General features: G+C 41.9%; 1 protein-coding gene across 12 annotated transcripts in view; it reads left to right on the top strand.

Annotated features, from left to right (window-relative positions):
• Positions 1-27,220, top strand: part of SCMH1 (Scm polycomb group protein homolog 1) — a 163,677-nt gene that overhangs the window by 122,492 nt on the left and 13,965 nt on the right. For 10 of the 12 annotated variants that reach the window (XM_078145493.1, XM_078145491.1, XM_078145492.1 and 7 more), the window contains 4 exons: positions 11,410-11,642; positions 16,434-16,560; positions 19,464-19,664; positions 21,543-21,728. In XM_078145493.1, the coding sequence (XP_078001619.1) occupies positions 11,410-11,642; positions 16,434-16,560; positions 19,464-19,664; positions 21,543-21,728 (747 nt within the window). Of the gene's footprint in view, positions 1-11,409; positions 11,643-16,433; positions 16,561-19,463; positions 19,665-21,542; positions 21,729-21,936; positions 21,962-27,220 lie in introns of all 12 variants that reach the window. The other 2 variants (XM_078145496.1, XM_078145497.1) reach the window with 2 other exon arrangements.

The following is a 27,220-nucleotide window of genomic DNA, read 5'->3' as shown; positions in this document are numbered from 1 at the left end:
GATATCAGGCCTCTCTTAATGAAGCCTAAGGACTCCACCTTGGACAAATTCTTCTTCTCTTCAGGCCTCAGTTTCCTCATTTGTAAAAGAGAGGGTTAGATGAGATGAGTTCTGAAGTCCCTTCCAGCTCCAAATCCTAGGATCTTACTAGGCCTAGAAAGGGAAAGTGACTTGTTAAACAAGTATTTGTTTAATACCTACTAAGTGTCCCAATCTAGGTAGAACACAGAAGGAGTATATGATCCCAGCAATAAAAAAAAAAACCTTACAGCCTAGTTGGGGAAATAAGACATATACAGCAAACTGAGGGTGTAACATAGCTACAAGATTACTGACCTAAGTATTATGCATATAATGCTCCTTTCCCAACCAACCCTGAGTGTATTGTGAATGTATTCTTGAGCAATGTTTGTGGACCATGGGACCCAGCATTTTCCAAATAAAGGAAATATGAAGGAGATATCTGGGGAAAGAACAAAAAGATATGTGGGGGAAGAGGAGGAAGAGCAAAGAGAGAGCATTTTGAATCAGTTGAAAGCAGGAGCTGTGTAACTTGACCAGGGGAATATATCTTGAAAGAGACTACTAGTTCCATAGGTTTGCAATGTGGGAACCAGGGAAGGTAGAATAAATAGTTTGGCATGTCAAGTAGCCTCAACCTGACCCAGATGTTAATGCCTGGTATCCATTGTTCATTTATGTCCAACTCTTCATAACCCCCTGGACCTTACTGTCCATGGGGTTTTCTTGGATCACTCTCATTTCTCTACCCAGTTTTTCCTCTACTTCCCTTACTTGCTTCTCAAAATCCCTTTTGAGCTCTTCCAAGGCCTGAGACTGATTCATATTTTTCTTGGAGGCTTTGGATGTAGGAGCTTTGACTTTGTTGTCTTCTTCTGGTTGTATATTTTGATCTTCTTTTTCACCAAAGTAAGATTCTGTGGTCTGACTTTTTTTGCGCTGCTTGCTCATGATCCCGGCCAATTACTTGAGTTTTAAACTCTTTGTTAAGGTAAGAGTCTGCTTCCAATGTGGAGAATGTACTGTCCCAAGCTTTGGGGGTCTGTACAGCTGTTTTCAGAGATACTTGTAGGGACCTGTAAATTTTCAGTTCTTCCAAGGTGGTATGATGAGGGGCGAGGTGTTTACTCCTTTCCTGGCCTGTGACCACAAGTACTCCTTTCTGTCCTGTAACTGTGAGGAGGGGTTCCTCTCCATAGCCACTACAAGCTCCTCCACACCAGTGCTCCTCCTCACCCCAGCACTGCCGCCCAGAACTGTGACCCAGATCCAGATACGGGCAAAGCAAGAGATTCCTGCCTCAGCACTGGCAAAGAGATCCCTGCAATCCCTCTCTGATCAGCCACTGGATTTCCCCTCAGTCTGTGGGCCAGAAGCTTGGGAAGCAGCTGCCCCCCCCCCCCACCAGGCTCTTGGGAAATGGAGCTGAAAACCAGCCTTCCTCTCTGAGCTCCGCAGAAACAGACTTTTCCCACTGACCTTCTAAGTTGTCTTTGGTGTTCGTGGATTTGAGGAGTCTGGAAACTGCCACAGCTACCCGCGATTCAGTCCTCTGAGGCCTGCTCCAGGTTTGCTGCGGCCTGCGCGCCCATGCCATGCTGTGCAATACACCTTTCTGATCAATCTTCCAGGTTGTCTTGGGCTGGAAATTTGTTTCACTCTGTCTTTTTGTGGATTCTGCTGCTTCAGAATTTGTTTAGAGCCATTTTTTATGAGTATTTGGAGGGGTTTGGGAGAAAGCTCAAGCAAGTCACTGCTTTTACTCTGCCATCTTGGCTCTGCCCCCCCATGGGGTTTTCTTGGCAGAGATACTAGAGTACTTTTCCATTTCCTCATCCAGTGGATTAAGGCAAACAGAGGTAAAGTGACTCGCTCAGGGTCAAACAGCTAGTGAGTGCCTGAGGCCAGGTTTGAATGTAGGTCTTCCTACCTCTAAGTCCCACACTGTATCCACTGAGCCATCTACCTGCTTATTAATGCCTAGTACTACCTTTAAAGGACTTTATCCAGTGCAACAAACTTTGGTAGACTCTGTCTCCTATGTACCTGCAATGTGCCAATCTCTATAGAGCTGGCAGACTTAGAAATCAAGTATTTTAAGATTCACTCAGGAGGGAAAGATAGTTAATAGGAGCCATAGGTTAAACTCATTGTGATTTTAAGAGAAGACTTTGGATCATGGGACTTAAAGCTGGAAGCTAACTTATAGATCATTTGGTCCAACTGCATTCAGTGTAAGGAAATTGAGGCCCAGAGGGGCGAACTGCCTTGACCAGGATCATATAGGCATTAATTAGCCAAGCCCAAGATTCATACTTAGATCTTCTGACTACATCCCTTCCATGGGAGGTGGTAACAGAAACAATCAGTGGTAAACATGAGAAGCCTTCTATATAAAGGTGTCCTTAGAAGTTTCATCACTTACAAGGAAACATGTAATTGTGCTAATTTATCTAGTATAGATTATAGTATCATAATCCCATAGTCACAGAACTGGAAGGTACCCTTAGAGATCATCTGTTCTAGCCTCCTAATTTTATAGATAAGAAAACTGATGCCCAAAGAGGTTAAGTTGCCCAAAGTTACATAGATGGTAATTGTCAGGGCAGGGATTTTTATCCAGGGCCTTTGGCTCTAAATCCAGACCTCTTTGTACTATACCACATTGCCTTTTGCTAAAGGAATTAAGAGAAAAGAGAAATCTTCATGGGATAAAGAAGATGTTTCTTCAGATTTGAGGGTTGGTAAAATGGTGGTATCTTTGAGAAAAATGGGAAAAACTGGAAAAACTGATTTTTCTGGGGGAGGGAGGTGGTGTTTGGTGTTTTACTTATTCAATTTGATATGCCTACTGGACAGCATCCCAGTGGAGATATTCTTGGTGGTTTGGGATAAAGATTGAATTCTGGAAATCATGAAGAAAATTGGAACATAAATAGCATCTTGGATTTGGGTGTGTTGAGAACATACATGCTTCTTCTGAGGATTCATTCTCTAGACCATCAGTGATTCTGCAAAGTCAGGGTTGTACAACCTAGTCAAGTCCAGACCTATACTGTAGCTAATAGAGGCCACAGTATCATTCACAGAGTATGATGTATAAGAACATGCATCTGGACTCCCAGCAAGCAGAAGAGCATTTGTGGTGTCAGGTTTCCAAGCCCAAGAGAGAGACATTCCCAGGCCTTGATCAAGACTATATCACTGTTAGTGGTGGATTCTATCAACATCATAATCAGTTTTAATTCAGTATCATCTGAGGACTTCAGTTCCTGACAGTTATAAAAGGTCATGTTAAAGAGATGGTTAATGAACATATAGAAAAAAAGCCAGCATGGTTTCATCAGACACAGGCCTTTTTCTTTTTTTTTTCTTTTTTTTTTTTTGAGGCATTCATGGTTAAGTGACTTGCCCAGGGTCACACAGCTAATATGTGTCAAGTGTCTGGTTGGAGACCAGATTTGAACTCAGGTCCTCCTGACTCCAAAGCCAGAGCTCTATCCACTGTGCCACCTAGCTGCCCCTCACAGGCCATTTTTGTTTGTTTTTGTTTTTGTTTTTTGAGGCTGTTTTTTTAAATGCAGAGAAGAAAACAGAAGGAAGGCCAGAAAGAAGCATGGAGAAGCAGCAGGATAGTTTTTAAACCTACAGGTTGAACTTACATACTTAAAAAGCAAGCTGTCTATAATAGAGATCTGTAAGTTCATGTATAATACTTTTTTGTGTTCTCTGAATAAGGATATATCCATTTTGTTTGGTATTTATTAAATTCAGAATAAAAAATTTTTTAAAAGCAGGTCATGCCAGTCTAACAGGATAATTAGACTACTAGATCAGAGGAATGCGTAGATATAATTTCCCTAGAATTGAATAAAGCATTTGACAAAGTCTCTTATGCTATTCTTGTGGAAAAGGTAAGGCTATCATTTCTCAAATATATAGAGAACTGAGTTAAATTTATAAGAATACAAGTCATTACAGTGGAGGGGAAACAGGGGAAGGTGAGAGGAAATGAGGGAATCTTATTCTCATAGGATTTGGCTTAAGGAGGGAATAACATACACACTCAGTTGGGTATGGAAATCTGTCTTACCCTACAGGAAAATAGGGGAGGAAGGGGACAAGAGAGCAGGGGGATGATAGAGAGAAGGGCAGATTGGGAAAGGGGTAATCAGAAGGAAGTACTTCTGAGGAGGGACAGGGTCAAAAGAAAGAACAGAATAAATGGGGGGGGCAGGATAGGATTAAGGGAAATAGAGTTTAGTTTTTCACAACATGTCTACTGTGGAAGTGTTTTGCATAACTGCACATGTATGGCCTGTATTGACTTGCTTGCCTTTTCAATGAGGGTGGGTGGGGTGGGAGGAAGGGAGAAAATTTGGAACCCAAAGTTTTAAAAACACATGTTTAAAAAAAGATGTTTCCACATGCAACTGGGAAATAAGAAATACAGGAAATGAGGTACAGAAGTCTATCCTGCCCTACAGGAAAATAGAAGGGGAAGGGGATAAGAGAAGGGTGGGGAGAGATAGAAGGGAGGGCAGACTAGGGGAGGGGTATTCAGAATGCATGTCATCTTGGGGTGTGGGGAGGGGCAAGATGGGGTGAAAATTTGGAATTCAAAATCTTGTGGAAGTAAATGTTGAAAACTAAAAATAAATAAATTTATATTTAAAAAAAAATAATACAAGTCATTCCCCAGTTGATAAATGGTCAAAGGATATGGTTAAGAAGTTTTCAGATGAAGAAATTAAAGCTGTCTATAGTCATATGAAAAAATGCTCTCACTATCGCTTAGAAAAATGCAAATTAAAACAACTCTGAGATACCACCTTGTACCTATCAGATTGATTAATATGACAGAAAAGGAAAATGATAAATGTTGGAGAAGATGTGGGAAAATTGGAACACTGATGCATTGTTGGTGAAGTTGTGAACTGGTCCAACCATTCTGGAGAGCAATTTGGAACTATACCCAAAGGGCTATTAAATTGTACATACCTTTTCATCCGGCAATACCACTTCTGGGTCTGTATCCCAAAGAGATCATAAAAATGGGGAAAGGACTCACATGTACAAAAATATATATGGCAAAGAATGGAAATTGAGGGGATGCCCATCAGTTGGGGAATGGTTGAACAAGTTGTGGTATATGAATGTAATGGAATACTGTTGTGCTATAAGAAATAATGAGTAGGCAGATTTTAGAAAAACCTGGAAAATTTACATAAACTGGTGCTGACCAGAACATTGTACACAGTAACAGCAACAGTGTGTGATGATCAGCTATGACAGATTTAGCTCTTCTTAGCAATACAATGATCAAAGACAATTACAAAAGACTCGTGATGGAAAATGCTGTCTATCTACATCCAGAGAAAGAGCTACGGAGTCTGAAATGCAGATCAAAGCATACTATTTTAACTTTTTTTGTTTTTGTTTTTTTTTCTTTCTCAGAGTTTTTCCCTTTTGTTCTGATTCTTCTTTCACAACAGTGTGGAAGTGTGTTTAACAGGATTGTACATGTATGACCTATATCAGATTGCTTGATGTCTTAGGGAGGGGGGGAAGGAGAAAATTTTAGAACTCAAAATCTTATAAAAATGAATGTTGAAAACTATCTTTACATGTAATTAGAAAAAATAAAATATTATTAAGTGGGGAAATGACACCATTATAATAAAAATAAAATAAAGAGATTTGGGCTAGAAATAGTCCTGTTAGTTGGATTTAGACTTGTTTGAATGATTGGGCCTAAAAAATAGTCATTAATGATTTGATATCATCTTAGAAAGAAGTCTCCAGTGTGGTATCCCACAAATCTGTGCTTAGCCCTCTGGTGTTCAGCATTTTTATAAGTGACTTGGAAAAAGGGACATATGGTGTGTTTGTCATATTTGTAGGCCACGGATTTTAGGAGGAGTACTTAATACATTAGATGACAGGATTCCAAGCAATCTAAACAGGCTGAAACACTGGGCTGAATCAAATAAGATGAAATTTAATAGGGATAGATGTAACATATTACACTTGGACTAAAAAAAATCCACTTCCCAAGAACAAGGCTTGGCTGGACAACAGTTTGTCCAAAAAAGATTGGGGACTTTTAGTAGACCATGAGTTGCTATTGTGACCCAGCAGTGTGATCTAGTGGCCAAGAAAGCTAAGGTGACCTCAGGAGGCATTAAAAGAGGCAGAACATCCAGGTCTGTCATCTGCTGTAGTTTGCTGTGGTCAGAAACTATCTGGAATGTTTGTTCAGGTGCCAGTGCCACATTTTAGGAAGGACGTGGTTAAGATGGAGATGGTCCAGAGGAGCAGCTGGTGAAAGGCTTAGAAGTCAGGCCATACAATGATCAACTGAAGGAACTGCAGAGGTTTAGTTCTAAGAAGAGACGATGAGAACTGCTGGGCTGGGGTTCGAAAGGCAAGACTTGGGAATGGTGAAGAGGCAGGTTCAGTCTGACAAGAAGTGCTGCCCCAGGGGCAGCTAGATTTTGCAGTGGATAGAGCACCGGCCCTGGATTCAGGAATTCCTGAGTTCAAATCTGGCCTCAGACACTTGACACTTACTAGCTGTGTGACACTGGACTAGTCACTTAACCTCACTGCCTCACAAAAAAAAAGTGCTGCCCCAAGTGGAATAGGCATCGTCAGAAAAGAATAGGCTCCTCCTCACTGAAAGAAAGTTTTTAAACAGTGACCAGATGAGTACTTGACCACTATGTTGTAGCAGGGATCCCTTTTCAGGGAAGATTTGGACTAGATGGCCAATGTGGCCATGTAACAGCCCTTCCAATGTGGCTTATGTGATTCTGTTAACTTCCATGTTCCTCACACATATTTGTTTTCCTAGAATGCCAGGCTCTTGGACCATTTGAGATATATACTGGCATGTACTAAAGGAGGGCTAAGCCCACAGCTAGAGGCTTTTAAAAATCTTACCCTAGCCACCAGATTTCAGTCTTAGAACTCATGAGATTCCAGTATTCCAGGGGAGAAAAAACAATTCTGAGACTGTAGCTATTACAGCAAACATGCATGTATTATTAGAAACATGTAACCCTAGTTCTAGGACTCCTGAAATAGGTCTGCTTTTCCCTCCCCTAGTGTTGTAGTGGCAAGAGAATGATTCCCATCCCTAGCAGCCTTAAACCATGCTGTCGTCCCACTGGTACCTTTCTCTGTGGTCTCTTGGTTAAGAAATATAAGAGCAATAATAGCATCTTATTGTGAGTGTGGGTTTCCCAAAGTCTGGCTCTATATTAATGAAGTATATTTAGATTCTTATTTGCAAGACCTTTACTTTGTCCCACTTTCAAACATTCCTATGTCAGCAACCCGGAAAGGTGGAAAAATATGAAGGCTTAACTGAAACATAAGGCACAGGAATTTCTGGCATAAGACTGAAAGTTTGACTAAGAAGTTGTAGAACTGAACATATATGCATACCTCCTGTGGACACCACCTATCAGCCAAACCTTCTAGAGCCCACAGTAGGGCAGGGATGGTACAGTTTATTAACAGTTAAAGTATTGAACCAAAAGCTTTCTCAATATTTGCAAAGATTTTTTTTTTTGCAGGGGATAGGGGTAGGGATGTTTCTAGACTGCTCCATTTAAACAATACCTTGGAAAGAGAGTGTTCCCTACCAGCAGTGGTGGAAGAATATCTTTCAGTAATTTGTAGGTTTATAGCGTAGTACAGGGAAAAGGAAACAAAAGCACCGGACATGGCTCTGTCATGAGTGAGTCTCACGTCACTTCTCTGAACCTCACCTTCATCACCTGGCCGTGTTGGGGGAAAGGCCTTCTTCTGTCAACTTTAAAGCAATACAGAAATGTGACTTAATGGTCATGGTAGCAGTAGTAGTGCTGGAAAATCAATATTAGGTTTAGTCCACAAACTACTTCTCTCCTTTCTTTCTAGCTAACTCTTTCTCCAGTTCTTTCTCTGATCCTTCTAAGAGGCATAATTAGTACTGATTATGTGCAAAGTAGGGTATGGTACATAGATAATCAGGAGGTTAGCCAAAGGTGGCAAGACCCATTCTGTACCTGAAGGAGCTGTTGTGTTTATCCTGTGTCCAATATTCTTCTGCCATTCTGTTAGGCTCTTCACATACTTGTTTTTTTTTTAATCCACATCCGTTTCTGTCCCCTCTTCTGAAAGGTGTGAATTACCTATACCTGTTTTATTTGAGCATGTTAGGATAAAGGCATTCCTAATGCTCAGGCCTTCAGGCCTTCTTCCCAGACCAGAAGAAGCATCCTTATATTGAATTCCTGTGGCCATCTCAGTTACACCAGTTATGCTTAGCTGTCAGGAGTAGGTTTGGGCCTCAAGACAGGTACAGAGTTTTACTGGTACAAAGTTGAGTCTGGAAATTTTAATGGACTTAATTGCTTTCTCTCCCTTGATTTCTGCCACCCCCTGCTCCTTTGTCCTCTTTTAAATTTCTAGCCATCTTCCCTTGAGTCCCTTATCCTTCTTTACCTATTCCTAGGTTGGGCTGTGGCAGGCCAAAATTTATGAACAAGCTTAGACTTCAGAGAACAAAGAGCTAGCTTACCTTGATCTGAACCTTAGCCTAAATGAAGGCCTAGGCAAGAAGTAGCTGCTAATAGGCAAGCACTGTCACTATCTTTTTGTCCCTAGCCCAGCCTTATCAGCAGACATGATGATTGTCAGTGAAACAGATGGTACTTATTGACCAACCATCATCAAAATAGACTGAAAAAGTTATCTTATCCAAGGAAAGAGGGTCAGAAGAAGAGGAGAAGCAAGAAATATTTACATCATACTTCATAGTTTAGAATGTGTTTTACTTAGATTATCCTCTTTGATCCTCATGAGAAAGAACATTGTATTATTACCATGCATATTGATAACTTTATTTTTCAGATTAGAAAATAGATTGAATGAAGGGAAGGGAGTTGCCCAAATTCACACCTGCTACCTCTCTACCCAGGACTCAAACCAGGGTTTTCCCTGCAAACCTATTGTTCTTTTCCCGAAACCACAGCCTCTGGGTTTCCTGACAACCTGCCCAACACTCTTTCTAGGCTCTAATAATTGAGACAAAACATCAGATTAGACTTCCAAATGGGAAGAACTACAAAACTCTTGAAGCCTCCCAGTTGGGTATATGGAAAATCCATTTGTTAAGGTTTTCCTAAATTAGCATTCCAAGTTAGTCTCTCTTGGTTTGGGTGCTTTCTATGCTAATAACAGCCATTCATGAGCTGATTTGGGGATAGACTAGGGTTGCCTGGTTTGTTGCTCCATCATAGTCTACTCGGGCCAAATAGTGCAACCTTGTGCTGCTACCAGTTTTTCATCATTAGTCAAAGGTGACACTTTTTGGGTACACATCTCATTTAGTAGATTAGGAGATGCAACAAGGAGAGAAAGTTTTGAATTCTGAGAACCATTGCTCTCCATAAAGAATGAAGTCTTGGCCAGCTTCCCAGAAGAATGTAGACACTTTACTTGAGAGAACCTGACCAAAGTATGTCAGCAAAACTATTACTTTCTTATAGTATGAAATGAGGCTGGGGGCAGCTAGGTGGCATAGTGGATAGAGCACCAGCCCTGGAGTCAGAAGGACCTGAGTTCAAATGCCACCTCAGACCAGACACTTGACACTTACTAGCTGTGTGACCCTGGGCAAGTCACTTAACCCCAATTGCCTTAAAAAAAAAAAGAGAGAGAGAAAAGAAATGAGACTGTCAGGGCTACTCCTATGTAAAGACTTAATACGGTTTTTTCCCCTTATATATAAACTTTAATCTCCATCATAGTCCTTCTTCAGTATCTCATCATATTATAGAAGTGACCAGATTTTCAAAGGCAGTACCAGCAAAGCACAAACTCTGCTGCCATTAGTAGATTCCACTAAGCTGGAAAGTCTTTGAGTACTGGCTGTCAGTGGGCTGACTGTGTGGATCAAAGCCAAATTTAGAGAGGCTCGCCACCAGAAGGCTTTTGGCAACAGCATCTAATGAAAATATCTACTAAGGCATTGGAGGGATGTATGGTGATCTGCCGCAGTGGAGAAATTACCAACATGGATGAAATTGTGAATTTTTTCAGTTGTTGTGTTTTTCCTTTGTTCTTGAAGAGGACCATGACATCAGGGAGTTGATGACATGACTTGCAATTGACTTTTATTTGAGTGAGGGAGGGCTGTGCGTCACTAGCCTCACTTTCACCCCCTGAGCCATCTGGGTCCAGTGGCCCGATATTCATCAGGATGACTGGAGATGGCCCAGGATGCAGTGGGAGACCCTGGCCCTTTTAAGCTTAAGGTCTTTTCGGGTTCTCACTGTGAGTGAGGTAACACCCATTCAGTGAATAGGCCTCTTTAAGAAGGGAGTCAAGGCATCTCCAAAGGTCTCGTGATGGAAAATGCTATCCATATCCAAAGAAAGAATTATGGATTTTGAATGCAGATTAAAGCATACTATTTGCTATTTTTTTCTTCTGTTTTGTTTTCTCTGTATTGTGGCTCCTCATATTGGTTCTAATTCTTCCTTACAGCGTCACTAATGTGAAAATATGTTTAATAGAAATGTATATGTGTAACCTAAAACAGATTGCACACTGTCTTGGGGAGGGAGGGGGAGAAAAATTTAAAACTCAAAAGCTTATGGAAGTGATTGTTGATAAATCAAAATAAATTAATAAAAAAAATTTTAAAAAAGAAGCGAGTCAAAAAAAAATCTCAAACTCTCAGGGTTGCTAGCCAAAAGAGAAACAGTTACTATTTACATTCACTCTGAACCAGGAGAGCCAAAAAAAATACCATTAAGTGGTACAGGCACTTAATAAGCAGGGACCTATTGTTGTTCAGTCTATGAACTCCAGAGTGAGCTGGGTTTAAGGCTTGGTCTTTGAGAAAGAAATTTAGCCAGTAAACCACCCCCCAAAAGACCCCCAACAAATTTTTCAGCATTTTAATGTGGATGCATAGACTGTAAGGGCTGGAAGGGGCCTTAGAGATAATCTATTCCACTTTCTCATTTTGTAAATGAGAAAATAGAGGTCCAGGTGCAACTTTTGCTTCATCTTTAAGATGAAGGCAAAGGGAGAGCCTGAAATGTTCCAGTCAAAAATTACTAGACACCTTGGAAAGGCCAGGAATGGGGGACAAGAGTAATATTCCAGAGCTTTCTGAGAATGGTAAGAGGCTGAGTGGATCCTGCCCAAAGGGTTCAGTAGATCCTGATGGATCTGCTTTTCTGAGTTGTGAGAGCTTTTCCAAGGGAGAAGCTTGGAGCTCTGTTCTGTTTGGATAGAAGTTCTTATTGTCATCTCTTACAGGATCAGTGGGAATGGGAGCTATAGCATTCAAGAAGAGGGGGTGACACAGTCTTTTTCTTGCAGTTGTGATTCCAAAGAACCCATTTCCCACCTCTGACGCGAGTGCTGAGAAACCCAGCATGCACAGTGGCACCAAAGCTGTCTTGGGGCATCAGCCAGGGCAAAGGGGCCGCAAACCAGGCAAGAAGCGAGGCCGAACACCTAAGACCCTGATTCACCACCCCATCTCCACCCCATCCAAGTCAGTGGAACCTTTGAAATTCCCAAAGAAGAGGGGACCTAAGCCTGGCAGTAAGGTAGGCAAGCAAAATGGGCTACGTTATCACAATCCTTTGGCAAGTGTGTAGAGAGGGGGTATGTGGGAATAACGGGGGGAGGTAGGAGGAGGGAAGGGAACATTTTCATGTGACTATTTTGGGAAGAGAAGAATACATTCAGGCCCTGTGTCTTTTAAAAGAACTGCCTTGTGCGTAGCACAGGGTCTTACACACAGGAGATGCTTACTAGATGTTTGTTGAATTTAATTGACGTGGTTGGAATTGTTTTTGTATAGTGTCAACTTGATCCACTGTTGGAGATCAGCTGGTGGGGAATGATAATCTCCTGGGTTTTGACCCTTAACACAGTCTCCTGATTCAGTGAATTTGGGGTACAATTCATTCTTCCTGGGATGATAGCAGCAGCTTTTTGTCAGTGCATGGATAGAGGCCTGTGGACATGTGCAGGTATAGCTATCTTTCCTGCTGCATGTTCCCTCTTCCAGATCTGAGACAGACCGCTAACAGACTAGGGAGCAAAGACTGCTGAGCTTCTCCGTCTTCCTGGGATGATTTCAGGCCAGGCCAACTATTAAAAACACTAACTGCCCTTATCTTTCTTCCCTTCCCTCGTCTAAAAGCACTTGTTCACATTGGTTGAACATAAAGTAATGTTAAAAGATTTTGAAGGCCCCTTCACTACTTACATCCTACCAGCCACTAGGGCTCCGAGGGCTTTCTCCTTGTATTTTCTTCTGTGCCTCCATACTCTGGGTAAGCTCATCTACAAGACCATCTATGTTGGACTGATAACCAATTTCTTTTGCCATACTCTATACACTTTCTTTTAGTTCATTCACTCTTAGCCTTTAACCTAGATATAGAATTTCTTGTTAGAAAGCCTTCTGTTGTGCCTTTCTTCCCTTCTACTGAACTCCTGGTTTAAGTTACTTAAAGCAGAACCTCTATCTGATAGACCTTTTTTCATACCTCAGTGCACTAGGCATAGAGCTTTACAGATAGGAGGCTCTCAGTGAACTGATTGTCCAAATGTTTATTATGTTGTATGGTGCTTCACTTTCACCCACCTCTCAAGCAGCAAACTCTGTTGTTGACTCTTCTTTTCTTCCATTTTTCGCATCCAGTCTGTTACTGAAGTCTGTTGTGTTTTCCTACGTTTTATTCATACATTGAGTCATTCATTCAACAAATACCCATTTTGAGCTAAGAAAACTCAGAAAAGATCCACCTGTGCCTCTTCCTCTCTATTCCTATTCTGTGCTTGGAATATTCCTGTTTCAGTTACTACAGCCATCTTTTCCCTGGTTTGCCTACTTACTTTAACTCTGCCCTCTATCTATCTATAGTCCTGAATACCCTAAACAGTCATTTTGCTGCCTGGTTTATCAACAGCTGGACAATGCAGTCTCTTTTTTTTTTCTTTTCCCCCCTTCAATAGTATTTTATTTTTTTCCAATTATATGTAAAGATAGTTTCAACATTCATTCTTGTAAAATTTCAAGTTCCAAATTTTTCTCCCTCCCTTCCTCTCCTCCCCCCCTCACCAAGATAGTAAGCAATCTGATATAGTTTATACATGTACAATCATGTTAAACATATTTCCACATTAGTCATGTTGTGAAAGAAGAATCAGAGCAAAAGAGAAAAACCACGAGAAAGAAAAAAAAAAGTGAAAAAGTATGCTACAATCTGTATTCAGACTTCACAGTTCTTTCTCTGAATGTGGTTAGCATATTCCGTAATGAATCTTTTGAAATTGGACAATGCATTCTCAGCCTTATGGCCCCTTACCAGGTTGCTTGGGATGACCTGACCTCTTTTATTTCCTTGCCCTGATAGAGTTCTCCTTTATCCATTGATCCTAATTACCTTTTTCCCTCTTCCTACATACCATGTACACTTCCCAGCTTGCCCAGCTTCCTTCTATTATCCAGGAATTTCTAGAAGTCCCACTTCTTCTCAAGGCCTTTTTTTAGCTCACAGGAGTTTTAGTTATTCCCTCTGTCTTTTCTCCGACCCATCCCTTATTCTGATGTTCAGAGGCAACGTGATGTATTGGGGGGTGGGAGGAACATGGGAACCTGAGTTCAGAAGACCTGGTTCCAAATCCCAACTGTGAATACACGTTGCTCTGTGACCTTGACCAAGTGATTTAATATCCCTGAGCTTTTGTTCTCTTCTCTGCTCAGTGAAAATGTGTTAAAACTTGTGCTGCCCGCCTTATAAAGATATTATGAAAGTCAGGTAGGATAAAGTTGATAAAATGCTTTGCATATAAATATGAATTATTTTCACTTATAACTATACTATGTAACACATACTGTGTACTACATGTTAAACTATACTGTATGACTAACCATACAAAGAATATGCTAATGCTGGTATATAGTGTGTACTTTATGCTATTTTATACTTATGTGTATGATTGTTCACCTTTTTGAGTTCCTCTCATCTTTTATAAATGGTAAACTCCTCAGAAGTTGGAGGGCCCGTCAGTCACTTTGCATGCTACTAACAGAATGTGCCTGGGCCATTTGGGGAGTGGTGTTCTTTGAGGGGATTTATCTTTCTCTAACATTCAGAGAAGCTTTTGGAAAAGAGTTTCAGAAAAGAACCCTGTAATCTTTCAGGGTTCCCCTACTCCAGGAAGTCTTCCTGTAGTAGTATGACTTCTTATAGTATCGGATTGGGGCCCACATTCACCTCCGCTGTTTTGGATTTCATTTTCTCCATACTTTATGTTTCTATCCCCAGTATGTATCAACCAGTCAACAAGCATTTATTAAGCACCTGCTGTGTACCAGGTACTGTGCCAGGGGCTGGGGATACAAAGACAATAAATGAAACAATCCACACCCATTAGGAGATTACATTCTAATGGAGAAGAAGACAAGTACACCTATAAGTATATACAGAATAAATTAAAAGCATTTTAAGGTACTTTGGGAAGGAGAGCACTAGCAGCTGGGGAGGTCAGGAGAGGCTTCATGTAAAAACATGGTGCTTGAGCTGTGTCTGAAAGACAGGGATTCTGTGAGGCAGAGGTAATAAAGAAGTACACTCTAGGCATAAGAGATTGGAAATGAAATTTTGTGTTTGTGTGTGAGGCACAGAGAAAGCCAGTTTGTCTGGACCAGACAGTATTTGGTGGGGAGTAATGTACAGTAAGTCTGGAAAGATAGGTTAAAGCCAAGTTGTGAAGGGCTTTGAAAGCTACATAGAAGAGTTTATACTCTATTTGAGAGGCAGTAGTAAGCCACTAAAATTGAGAGAGTAAGGTAGTGCCACGGTCAGATCTGTGATTAAGGAACATTGTTTTAATAGCAGTTTAGGGAGGGACTAGAGTCAGGGAGACTAATTAGGAGACTTGGAAAAATCCAGGCGACAAGCAATAAGGACCCCAAACTAAGATGATAGCTATGTAAATAGAGAGAAGGGGTTGAATGTGGGAGACATTGTAGAATTATAAACAGCAGTATTTGGCAGCTGATTGAACACGTTGAGGTGAGAGAGAAGAAGTCAGAGATAATAACAAGGTTATGAATCTGAGAGACTGGAGGAATGTGCTACCTTCAGCAGAAATGGTGAAGTTCGGAAGAGGGGCTGTAAAAGGTAGCATAGCAGTGGAGAAGGCATTAGACTTCTGATAAAGAAGACATGGGTTCAGAAGTTGTCTCAGATCATTACTAATCATGTGACCCTGGGCAAATCACTTAACTTCTCTGTGCATCAATTTCCTCATCTATGAAATGAGGGGGTTGGACTTACTGGCCTCCAAAGTTGCTACCAGCTCTAATTCTATAATCCTGTGATTACATATGCATGTGTCTAGGGGGGTGGATTTTCATCATTTATTTCAGTGAATATTTGTTAAATAAGTACTTACTATATGCAGAGCATGGTAACTAGGTGTTGAATAGATGCAAAAATAAGATTTGAACTCTTTCCTCTTGGCGTTTACTAACTAGAAGGGCTCTAGCACGTATACGATATAATACTTGATATGTACTTTAGAGAAGTGTGAAACAAAATGGTATGTGATGTTTGAAGGGAAAAGTCATATTTGTGGGGAATTAGGAAAGGATTCTTAGAGGAACGAGGATTTAGGTTGGACTTAAACAAAGAGAATGGAGGGACATTGTAGGAACCATAGGCATTGAAATGGAGGCAGTAGATTGCAAGCTACATTCATTTTAATTGGAGTACGACTGTTTTAGGATAATAATATGAGATAAGGCTAAACAGGCAAGGTAGCACCAAATTGTGGAGGGCTTTGCATGCCAGGGAAGGCATTTGGATATTAATCAGCAACCATTGGGAGCTATTGAAAAGTTTTGAACAGAGGAGTAACATGAACTAATCTGATGGTTTGTGAAAGGTAAACTGGAAGGGAGAGAGCACGGGGGGGAAGAAAGACCTAAAAATAATAGGCTATTGCTACAGTCATAGTTTCATGGTCTAGGCAGGTGGTGATGAGGATCTGTACTATGGTGGTTGCAGAATAGACAGAAGGTTCAACTTCACTATGACAATATTGTTTTTTTTTTTCTTTGTGGTTAGCTAAGCTCTGGCTTCATGGACCGGGGTGGAAGGAGAGGATTCTGATTCATTTGTTTGTTTATTCATTCAACAAATATTTATTGTATATCTACCATTTGTAGGGTTCTGTAGAGAATTCAAAAGTATAAAATATGATCTCTAGCCTCAAGGAGCTTATAGTCTGGCAGGAGAGTAAATGCTTGGGATTAAGGGAGAAAGAGACACACTAATACATACAGTTGGCAAACTTTTCTCCATCTGTTTTGGCAGCGAAAACCTCGGACTTTGTTAAACCCAGCACCCACCTCGCCGACCACCAGTACCCCTGAACCAGACACCAGCACTGTGCCCCAGGACGCTGCTACTATCCCCAGCTCAGCAATGCAGGCCCCGACAGGTAAAAGACCCAATTACAGACTAAATGTCCCAAGGCCAGTGCCTTTTTCTGCACTAATATTTGGCCCAGTATCTGAGGTCATCACAAAAGCACCACTGGCCTGGGAGTCTGTCTGAAGATCTATGCTTGCCTTTGTCATGCATTGTGTGACCTTGGCCAAATCACTTCCCCTTTCTGAGCCTCAGTTTCCTTCTCTATAACATGAAGGGATTGAACAAAAACATGACTGACTGAGTAGACTAGCTCTAATATGTGAGTCTGTGGGTTCTTTGAGTTTTGCATCCTTTGGAGTCCAAAATGCCTCTATACAGGGTAAATCTTTAGCCTTACATGTACTAAAACAGTCAAGACCTAAGAAATCTCAAGAGGTTCCATGAGTTGTGGGGACACCAGAGATTTTTCCCAACACATTTATTCATCCAACAAATATTTATTAAACAGCTACTATATCCAGCACCCTGTACTTACCACTGAGAATACAGAAATGAAAAGTGACACATACCCTCAAGAAATTTATAGTCTAATAAGACAGATGCAGTGTGTACACAGGGAAGTTTGTTACTAAGGTAGAGTGATAAGATAGAGAGATGAGTACAAAATGCTCTAAAAAATTTTGAGTAGAAAGGAGACATGACTTTAATTTGGAAGGATTCAGGAAGTTTCTTGAAGGAGATCGTATTTAAACTGGGCCTTGAAGGGAGATAAAGAACTTCATAGGCAGAAGTGTAGATAAAATGCTTTCAAAGCATAGGAGAGAACCTGAAAGGAAGACTCAGAGACAGAGAAAGCAGGAAATGGCAAATAATCCTCTTGGGCTGGAAAGTGTTGCTCAGGAAAGAAGGTAGTATAAAATAAACTCAATTCAATTTAATAAACCCTTATTAAGTGCCTACTGTAGGCCTAGGTGGTTCTCTGTTAGGTGTTGGAGATACAGTGAAAAAAACTCAGCTGAGGGGCAGGTAGGTGGCACAGTAGATAGAGCACCGGCCCTGAAGGCAAGAGAACCTGAGTTTAAATCTGGCTTCAGACACATGACGTTCACTAGCTGTGTGACTCTGGGCAAGTCACTTAACCATAATTGCCTCACCAAAAAAAAAAAAAAACCTCAGCTGAAAAGGTCTGAGTATGAAGTAATATGACTAATTTTTTTTAACAAGTGTAGAAGAACTTATATAAATGAGATGTCCTTCAAAAAAATCATCCTCAAAGGCTATGAGCTCATTCCAGTAAAGTTGCCGTCGTAGAAAACATTTTGGAACGTCTTTTAAAATTGCCTTCAGAGGTAATCACATGTATTTTCAGTGGTATCAGGTTCTTATTGAGAATGGATTTTATTTTTTGTTGTTATTGCTGTTGTTTAGTCATTTCGGTTGTTTCTGACTCTTTGTGACCCCATTTGGAGTTTTTTTGGCAGAGATACTGGAGTGGTTTGCCATTTCCTTCTCCAGCTCATTTTACAGATGAGGAAACTGAGGCAAACAAGGTTAAGTGCCTTGCTTAGGGTCACACAGCTAATAAGTGTCTGTGGCCAGATCTGAACTTCGACCCCGTTCTTGCTGTCATTCATAAGCTGATAAAGCTGGAGAAAAGATGTTATCAGATAACAGTTCCCAGGCCCCTCATTCACTCCTAGGTTCTGGAAAGTGACAGGATCAGAGGATACCTTGGGCTTGTTTTGGAAAGACAAGAGCAAGCATTAATGCTTACCATTGGGAGGCTCTGATAGGCAGGAAAGCCCTGAGAGGGTGACTGAATAGCATAGCAACTGACCTGGTTTGAGTCCCTCTTAAAAGACTGAAGAAGAGCTCTCCTGGGCCGGCCTCACGCCTCCTCCTCCCTCGAATGCCTGCCTGGGTTCAGTGCTAATGGATAAGACTGGGTGCTATGGAAATAACATGACCAGTACCACAAAGGCAGAAGCAGGCCTAATTGACAAATGCAGAATCTTCCTTGACATTTTTTAAGTGTCCTTTATTTTTATTTTTCTCTCCTGGCCAATGTGCCAACAACAGGCAGGTCCAATTAAAGGTCTAGAAAGGCCAGAGCCACTTTCAGCTTTTGAGGACCAAGTCATTAAAAAAAAAATAAACAAAAAGATACATGAAAATAATGTACCAAAAAAGAAGATAGAATTTGAATTTTTTATTTAACCAAATGTTTTCCTAACCTTTTTCTGTATTAAATGCACTCAAGATTGAAAGAATGAATAGCTTTTGTGCCTTGTCACAGTTGATTTTAAACCTGTTGCACATGTTCTTATCTCAGAGAGTAACAGTGATCATTTGAGCTAAAAGTCTAGGCCCATTGTCCTTTCACCACCACCATCTTAAACCCTTTTAGCAAGGAATTCCAGGTCAGAGGATGGAGCAGGTGGCCAAAGGAGGAAAGGAGCTTTCAAGTCCACTCTTCTCTCACTGACCTTACCTCTTCACCCCATCTCTGACGCTCTGATCTCCTCCCCTCTCTCCCACTCCCAGCTCTCTACACTCTTTATCAGGAAGTGGAAAGGCAGATAAATAGGTACAGTGTGAGGAAAAAGACAGCGATCAAGAGATAGGGAGAATACATGGAGAGAGAGAGACAGAAAGGATGTATAAGAATGTACATTTGGGGAATTGTTAGGAATTTTGTTTTCAGTACAAGAAAGATAACTGTTGTTTTGGGCCCTGGCTTTTTGACAGCATCATTTTCCCCAGTAGGCATTATTCCCAGAACTTTTGATCATGTAGCCTAGGCCAATAACAGCTGGGTACACGCTTCCTTTTCTCCTCCCTACTCCACCCCCCCGCCCCCATCTTGCACTGGGCAAGCATATGTTAGGGTTGAGAAGCTGGAGGTAAAAGGAGTAGAACTCTGTATTCTCTGGGTCTGTCTGAGTCCCACGGCTTCTTTTTCTCCTGCAGTTTGCATCTACTTGAACAAGAATGGCAGCACTGGCCCCCACTTGGACAAAAAGAAGGTCCAGCAGCTGCCTGACCACTTTGGGCCAGCACGCGCCTCAGTGGTCCTGCAGCAGGCAGTACAGGCCTGTATTGACTGTGCTTACCACCAGAAGACCGTCTTCAGCTTCCTCAAGCAGGGCCATGGCGGGGAGGTCATCTCAGGTAAGCACCCTCTCCCAGCTGCCTGGGGCCCTTTTGCCTTGCCCTTCCTACTGTACAGGCATGGCCAGGGCCCTAGGCAGCTAGAGGGGCAGGGTTTTCCTTCCTGCTGTATCTCTCAATCTGCCTCACCTCCCTAACTCTCAGAAAAGTGGGAAAAGGTTCCTTAGGGAGTGGGGTGATTATAGGGAAGAGAATCCTTGCCTGGGTTTGTTTCTTCCTTTTCCCCACTCAGGAGCACCAAGCTCCCCAGATCTCCCCTGGCCACACTCATGAACCTTTTTTTGAACAGCTGCAGGGCCTATACAATGATGGCTCCTTCCTTGAATCAAGTGAATAGGCCCCTAAATAAGGCTTACATTCCCCCTCCCTTTAGCCCACTTTCACCCACCTCTGTCCCAGGAGTATTTCAGTGAATGTAAGCCTCTCCTGTTCATACATAAATATGTCACTTTAAAGATTTCTCCAAAAATGAGGATCAGCAGGGGAATTTCTTCAAGCTGTTTGGGAGTTTCCTGTCCCACCCTCAGAGGACTGTAGTACTTCTTACCTAGCTTTGCTGTGTCCTTATTCTCCCTAAGCAGAGCTCTTCCTAGGCACAAGAGGGTCTGTGTCATGTGCTAAGGAGAGCAAAGCGGTTCCTTCTTTTTCCTTGCTATGGACTCACTTTAGCACCTGAATTAACATCATAAAATTCCTTAATTATTTTCACCTTGATTTTCCCAAAGCTTATGCTTCATTTCCCCCTAAATTTCTGATGAATACCACCAAGGGGATACACGTCTTTGGCCTCCCCTCATCTCTTTCCTTTTCTCTCCTCAGTCGACAACAACGTTTAGCCCTGAGAGGTACCCACTGGTGCCTAGCAGAGCCATCAGTGCCTAGACACCACCTTAGCAAACACCAGAACACAAGCACATACCCATTAGACTGCCCAGGCACTAGGCACCCAGCTGTAACATGATGCAATAGCAAAAGCACTGGTTTGGGAGTTAAGACTGGAGTGTGAGTCTTGGCTCTTAACAATAATTATAACCTACATTTATGTACAGCTTTATGTGTTTCATCTCATTTGATCCTCATAATAGCACCATGCAGTAGATAATAAAGGTGTCATTGTCCCTGTTTTATAGAGAATACTAAGAGGTGAAGGGCTTACCCAAGGGCACACGACTAGAAGTGGCAGAGCTGGATTTTGAACCCTTCTCTTATGACTTCAAACCCAGTACTCTTCCCACTGGACTGCAGCCCCCTCCGTTCCTGCTGAGCTAGCTTTGTGACCACGGGCAAGTCATTCTGCTGCCTTGTGTCTCGGTTTGCTCCTCTGTAAAATGGACGTGATCGTAGAATACTTTCATTCCTTAGCTCATAGGGTTATTATCAAAACTCTTTGTAAACCTTAAAGTGCTATAGAAGTGAGCCTTTTTTTTTTTAAATCAATCAGTACTGGAAATTGCTATAGTTCCTTCTGATTTGATGGATTATCCCCTCCTCCCTGCAGTATGTCTTATCATCTTCTGAGTGGTACTTGTGCAGACAGCTCCCTAAAGAACAGATTTTTTTTTTCCCCTTGAGGTTCAACCCAGCTGATGAAGGACCAGATATATTCCTAGTTGTTTTTACAGGCTGGGTAGACTTGGTTCGCAGCCCTGGGTGTAACAGACCTGTCTTGACTCTTCCCATTATCACAAATCCAGGAACTCTGGAGCAGGAGGCCCCCCCACCCCCAATCAAAGCCCACCGGGGGGTGGATATCAGTGGCACTGACTTGCCTTTGTTTAACCAGGTGACACTGAAAGGCAGGCGTTGGCAGCAGTGCGGCCCCAGCTCCTCCTGCACCATGGGGCTTATGTGTTCTGCCGTGTTTGCTTAACTCTGTAGCTGTGTTTGACCGGGAGCAGCATACCCTCAACCTGCCAGCGGTCAACAGCATTACCTTCGTCCTTCGCTTCCTGGAGAAGCTGTGCCGAAACCTTCGGAGTAGCAACCTGTTCGGCAACCAGCCCTTCACGCAAAATCACATGCAGCTGTCCACCACTGAGTACGACCACGACAGGTACCTACCAGGTAGGAGCTGGGATGGGCCTAGGCCTGGAGAGCACCTGCGGGATGGTGGAAGGAGTCAGGAGGCTGGAGGCGGCCCTGGGTTGGCATAGTTATGGGGCATCTATGCCTAGAGGAGAGCTTTACTTTCCAGGGGCAGATCACAGAATAATCACAGAACTGGAAGGGAGGGGCCTTACAGATCATCTAATCCAATCCCCTCATTTTACAGAGAAGAACACTAAGACCCCAGAAGGGTAAGTGACTTGCTCAAGCTCACAGAGCTACTATGTTGCCAAGGTGGGACTCAAATCTAGGTTTTCTGACTCCACGTCAGGCCTTTCTCTCTGTCCCTTTACTGTTGTCATGCCTGGGGGAGTAAGTCTCATCCCCATCTTTTGCTTTCTCCTGGACTTTAATCTTCTCAACTCTTTGAGCTTCTCCTCATTACCTCTGGGTCTGTATAGGCATAAATAGGTGACTCAGTCAATCCCATGCTGAGAATCTGGGAAATCACAATTCTTCTTTTAAGCCACTGAAGTTATTTCACTCCTGTCTCAACTTTGGCAGCTATGAACTAGAATGGATACTTCTCTCCAACAGGGAACTTTAGTGTCAGAATACAGATTGAGAAATTTATTCCCTAATGACTGGCTGTCCTATGTCTCTTTTGGCACATACCAAATAAACTTCCTCCACTTCAGTACTTCATGGAAGCCAATTTATGTTCCTACTATCTTTGACTGGGCTGGAAAATCACTTTTTAAAGTTAACCTACCAGACTCATAGCAGGGGAGCGTGTGCCAGGTGGCCGCCTAAGTGACTAAGCACATCTCAGAGAGGTCCGAGGAGGCAGGGGGCTAGACTGCTACACTCTGAGGCCCCGCACACTGAACCACTCAGAGGGAAACCAGCACTCTGAAAGCATTGGGCTCATCTGATTCAGGAGAGAGGTAAGATCCTTCACAAATTTCCTGGAATGTCCTTCCCAACTGAGTATGCATTGGGAGAAAGGGCTTCTGACGTTCCAGTGCTTTATAGGAGGACGAGGTCATTGTGTTGCCACTTCAGCCGTTGCTTTGGTTCTTTACTGTTTCCTGTCTTTGAAGTGGAAGGACATGTTTTCTCATCAGTTTCTCCTTTACTTCACTGCTAGCATGAAGAAGTGTATCTCTAGCATCAGAATCAAAAGGGAGCAGAAAGATCTGTTCTGACCATGCTTCCTACAGATCAGGCAGTGAGCTGTCCCACATAAAGGTTGGGCCGAACTGGTAAAGTGGGATCATTTCCTTAAATAGTCTTCCAAAAGTATATCATGATAAAAAGTTATATTCTCAAGGTTCCCTTGTCAATGAATTATCAGCATACCTTGGAATGCAAACCGTTTCTAGTATTTGCCTGGCCGTTTCTAATTTGGGAATTACATTTCCCAGAGGCCAGTCTCCAGTCACCTGCACTGAGGTACTGATACTTCTACAAGACTACATGTAGTGTTGATAACAGTGCGATTAGATGAAGAGGTTTTGAGGAGTTTTTGAATCCTTCTGGCTTTCTGGATAACTGGACTCCATTCACTTAATAGATACTTACTGAGTACTGACTATGTGCAAAGGTCCTGTGCCTAGGTGCTTTATGGGATGCAAAGGAGAATAAAACATGATCTTCTGCCCTAATTGTGCTCACATTTTTAATAAGGAAGATGACGTCAATCAACAAGCATTTATAAGTACCTGTTATATGCTAGACTATGTGCTAGGTAGGTTCCCCCCCCCCAAAAAAAACCAGTTAAACAATCCATGCTCTCTAAGGTGCTTAAATTCTGTAGGGGAAGACATCATATATAAATATGTATGCGTATATGTCCATATACAGAATAAATAGTCCATCGTAGTTAGAGATGGAGGACATCAACATTTGGGAGATCAGGAAAGGCTTCACGTAGAAGCTTATGCATAAGTCTCATCTTGAAGAGGGACAGAGAAGAGCAGGGAGTGCATTGCAGGCATGAGGCAGCTAATGTGAAGACTAGAGAATGGGAGATGGAGTGCCACGTGTGAGAAATAAAGAGAGGCGAGTTTGACTATACTATGAAATGTGTGGAGGGGAGTAATGTATAATAAGATACAGTCAGAGGTAATTATAACACAAAGCAGAGGTGAGAATGCAGTAAGAGTGGTAAAAAGCACTATATGAATGGCAAGGAGAAAGAAATCACTTCTGGGTCAGGGACTCAAGGGCCACTTTACAGAAGAGATGACATTAGGCATTCTGAGGTGTCCTAGAACAGTTATTATCCATGGCTATAAAATTACACAGCCTGGTGTTTGCCTGGCTCTGCATTTGGTCCTTGCCTTCCTAGGACAAGGATTTCTAGGGTTCCTTTCAGATAAAAGAGACCATTCATTTGTCTCCTGATGCAAAATCTTCTACCCCATTTTTGCCTGGATATCATCAAGGATGAATCCCACGAGAATTCTCAAGCAGTTTTCTTTTCAAGTTTCTGAGATCCTATAGCAACTGATAGGAAATAACTACCATACAGTATCTTGAGTTCCTGCTGACAAAGATTTCCATGGTAATACTTCTAGAGTTTTAAAATATCTGTATATGTCTGTAATTTTTCATTTTCTCTCACAGGTATCATACTAAAATTATAATAACCATTGAAAAATCATTGAAAGCTGTTATTTAGAGTTAAGTAGTAGAATTAGTTTCATGCGTTGACCAGACTCACTTCTCTTTCTCTTCTACCTCCCTACTATCCAAGCAAACCTGACTCTCAGTCCTTTCAGTAATGGCATTTTCTTAGCCATCATCCAAGTGGAAGCTCAGAAGTGAATATCTGCGTATATGTGTGTTAATGTATATGGGTGTGCTACCTTCTAGTCTGATCAGTGCAAAGACTTTCCTTTGAGATGATATCCTTTGAGCTGTAGTGTGGATAGATGTTCACCCATAGCTTGGCAATATAAGAAGATCTTTTCCCCAGAGGACAGAATTCTCTGTTCTGAATTTTAATTTTGTATCCGTTTCCTTTCTTTGATTCTGCTAGCCATTCTCCCTCCTATCCTTCAGTTTATCAACAGTGATGTTGTTTGGAAGGCAGTGTGATGTAGGAGAATGGGCTTGCAGTAGAAATCAAAAGACCTGGGTTGTAGTCTCAGCTTTGTCACTGATTTGCTATAATACAGCCTTGGGGCAAGTCATTTCCCCTTTTAGGGCCTCAGTTTCCCCATTTATAAAATGAAGGGGTTGAACTAGAAAATCTCGTAAGGTCTCTTCCAGCTTTAAAATTTTATATTAAGTGCCTTCCCACATTTATGAGCTTCCAAGATAGAAATGTAAAAATCATTAATGGTCACGTGTAACTACCTCCCCCAGTGTCTTCTCTAGCCCTGCAAGTTCCAGGGTCAACTCCAACATATTTATATGTCATGATACTCCCTGCTTTGTAATCATTTTCATTTTAGCATTTGGGGAATTTTGTGGCAGGAAAAAAAAATGTTCCTTGGTTTATAACTTGGATTTTCGTTAGCTCATAATGTCCAAATATAGACTTCCCTTCCTGGACAAATGACTAGCTTCTCCCTGTGTGCTTGAACTTTTCATAGTATCCTTGCCACTTTGTAAAGCCTAGAGTAGCTTTTACACCAAACCCATTATCTGAAGCAGTGTAATGGTGTGAAAAAACATAGGAATTTGAATTGGAAAATGTGGCCCTGATACTCCCAGTTGTGGAAATATAACTTACTCTCTCTGAGCTTCAGCTTCCTCATCTGTAAAGTAAGGATAGTAGTGATATTACAACCTACCTTACAGAACCATGCTTGGTAAACCTTAAGGCACCAGAGCAGCAGGAGCAATTGTTTCCAGTAGATGCTGTGTGACTAAAAATAATGAGAACGGAATATATATTAGATATTGTCTCCATCAAAATGGTCATCTTAGTGGTTACACATTAATTCCAGTCATGCTACTGTCATCCAAAACATATCTTAAATTGGAGACACCATGTCCAGAATGACGTAGGTGATAGTTCCACTGTCTTCTATTCATGGAGGAACAAGCAGACCTTTTGGAAAGAATATTGCCTTGCTGGAGTATTTCCGAAGGAGAATAGCCAGGATGATGAGAGGACTAGAGAACATGCCATGTAAGGACTAGTTTAAGGAATTTGGAGATAAGAGAAGATGAGTTGGGAGCATGATGTGTGTGTTTAAGTATGTGCAGGGTTATCATGTGGAAAAGGCCCCACAGAGCAGAACTAGGGCCAATGGGTGGAAATTGAAGAGAGGTGGATTTTGGGCTTGATAGGAAAAGAAAAACTTCCTGAAAATTAGAGTTACCCCAAAGTGGAATGGGCTCAATTACTAAATTACTTCACTTGTTGGGGATACTATAGAAAGAATACTTGTTCAGGTAGGTGTTGACCCTGATATCCTTTCCAACTCTGCGATTCAGTGGTTTCTAAAAGACCTCTTAAGTGGATTCCTTTGAAAGGGATAGCTTTCATTTGGATCACAGGGTAGAGTTGGTAGGGCCTTTAAGATCCTCTTTCTAGTCTAGCTCTTTAATTTTACAAGAAGCAATTGTGGCTGAGAGAACTTTAATGTTGTTCATGATCATATATGTAGTGAGTAGCAGAGCAGGGATTTGAGCCTCTTTTGGTCTCAGATTCAGGGCTTTTTCTACTATATACTATGTTGCATCTTTTAGAATGCCTATTATTGATAAAAACCACCTCATTACTTCAGTCACATCTTACGTAGCTTTTCTGGGTCTCCTTAGAGCAAACTTGGTTCCACAATGGAAGTCTGCTTCTTCACTGGTATGAGGTACACCAATATCCAAGAAAAGATAGGCTGAGGGCCCAGAAAGAGTTCCAGAGCCTTCTCCTCATCTGGTCCTGGGAGCCAAACCTACCTCTCTAATGACAGCAGAACTCCTCAGGCAGGTGGGTGGAGATGGAGATGGAGGTGGAGGTGGAAGTGAAGGAGAGGGCACCTTTCCGTGCTGCCTCTTCTGGGATTTGCCCTGGATTGGGGGCCACCAGCCAGTCCTCCAGTATCTGTGGAATGCCTGCTTCAGACAGGATCCTGTGCAAGAAAGCCCTGTTTTCAGCAATGACGGATAGGAGGAGACTGTCACTCCTAATACTGATTGTCATTCTCTTAAATTTATAATAATGAAAATGAGAAAAGTATAAGATTGAAGTGGATGAGAGCCAGTCTTAAAGCCAAGGGGACTGAAGTTCAGGTCCCTTTTCTGACACTTCCTGGCTATGTCCTGACCATGGGAAAGTCATTTAACCTCTCAGTGTCCCAGGCAACCAGCGCCAACCTATAAAGGGAGGTTCTTCACCCAAGAGCTCCCTGTACAAATGTAATCACAGGTCCGGTGTTTGTTCCTCTACCTGAGGTGATAGTGACTGGTTCTGTTGAGTGCTTGGAAGTTTGCAAAGGGCTTCATGTGCGTTATCTCATTAGAGCTTCACAATAGCATAGCTTGGTATCACA

The sequence above is a fragment of the Phascolarctos cinereus genome, unplaced genomic scaffold (genome assembly GCF_003287225.1).
Source record: "Phascolarctos cinereus isolate Bilbo 61053 unplaced genomic scaffold, phaCin_HiC Scaffold_726;HRSCAF=1367, whole genome shotgun sequence".
Lineage (NCBI taxonomy): Eukaryota > Metazoa > Chordata > Mammalia > Diprotodontia > Phascolarctidae > Phascolarctos > Phascolarctos cinereus.
This window is presented reverse-complemented; position numbering and strand designations above follow the sequence as displayed.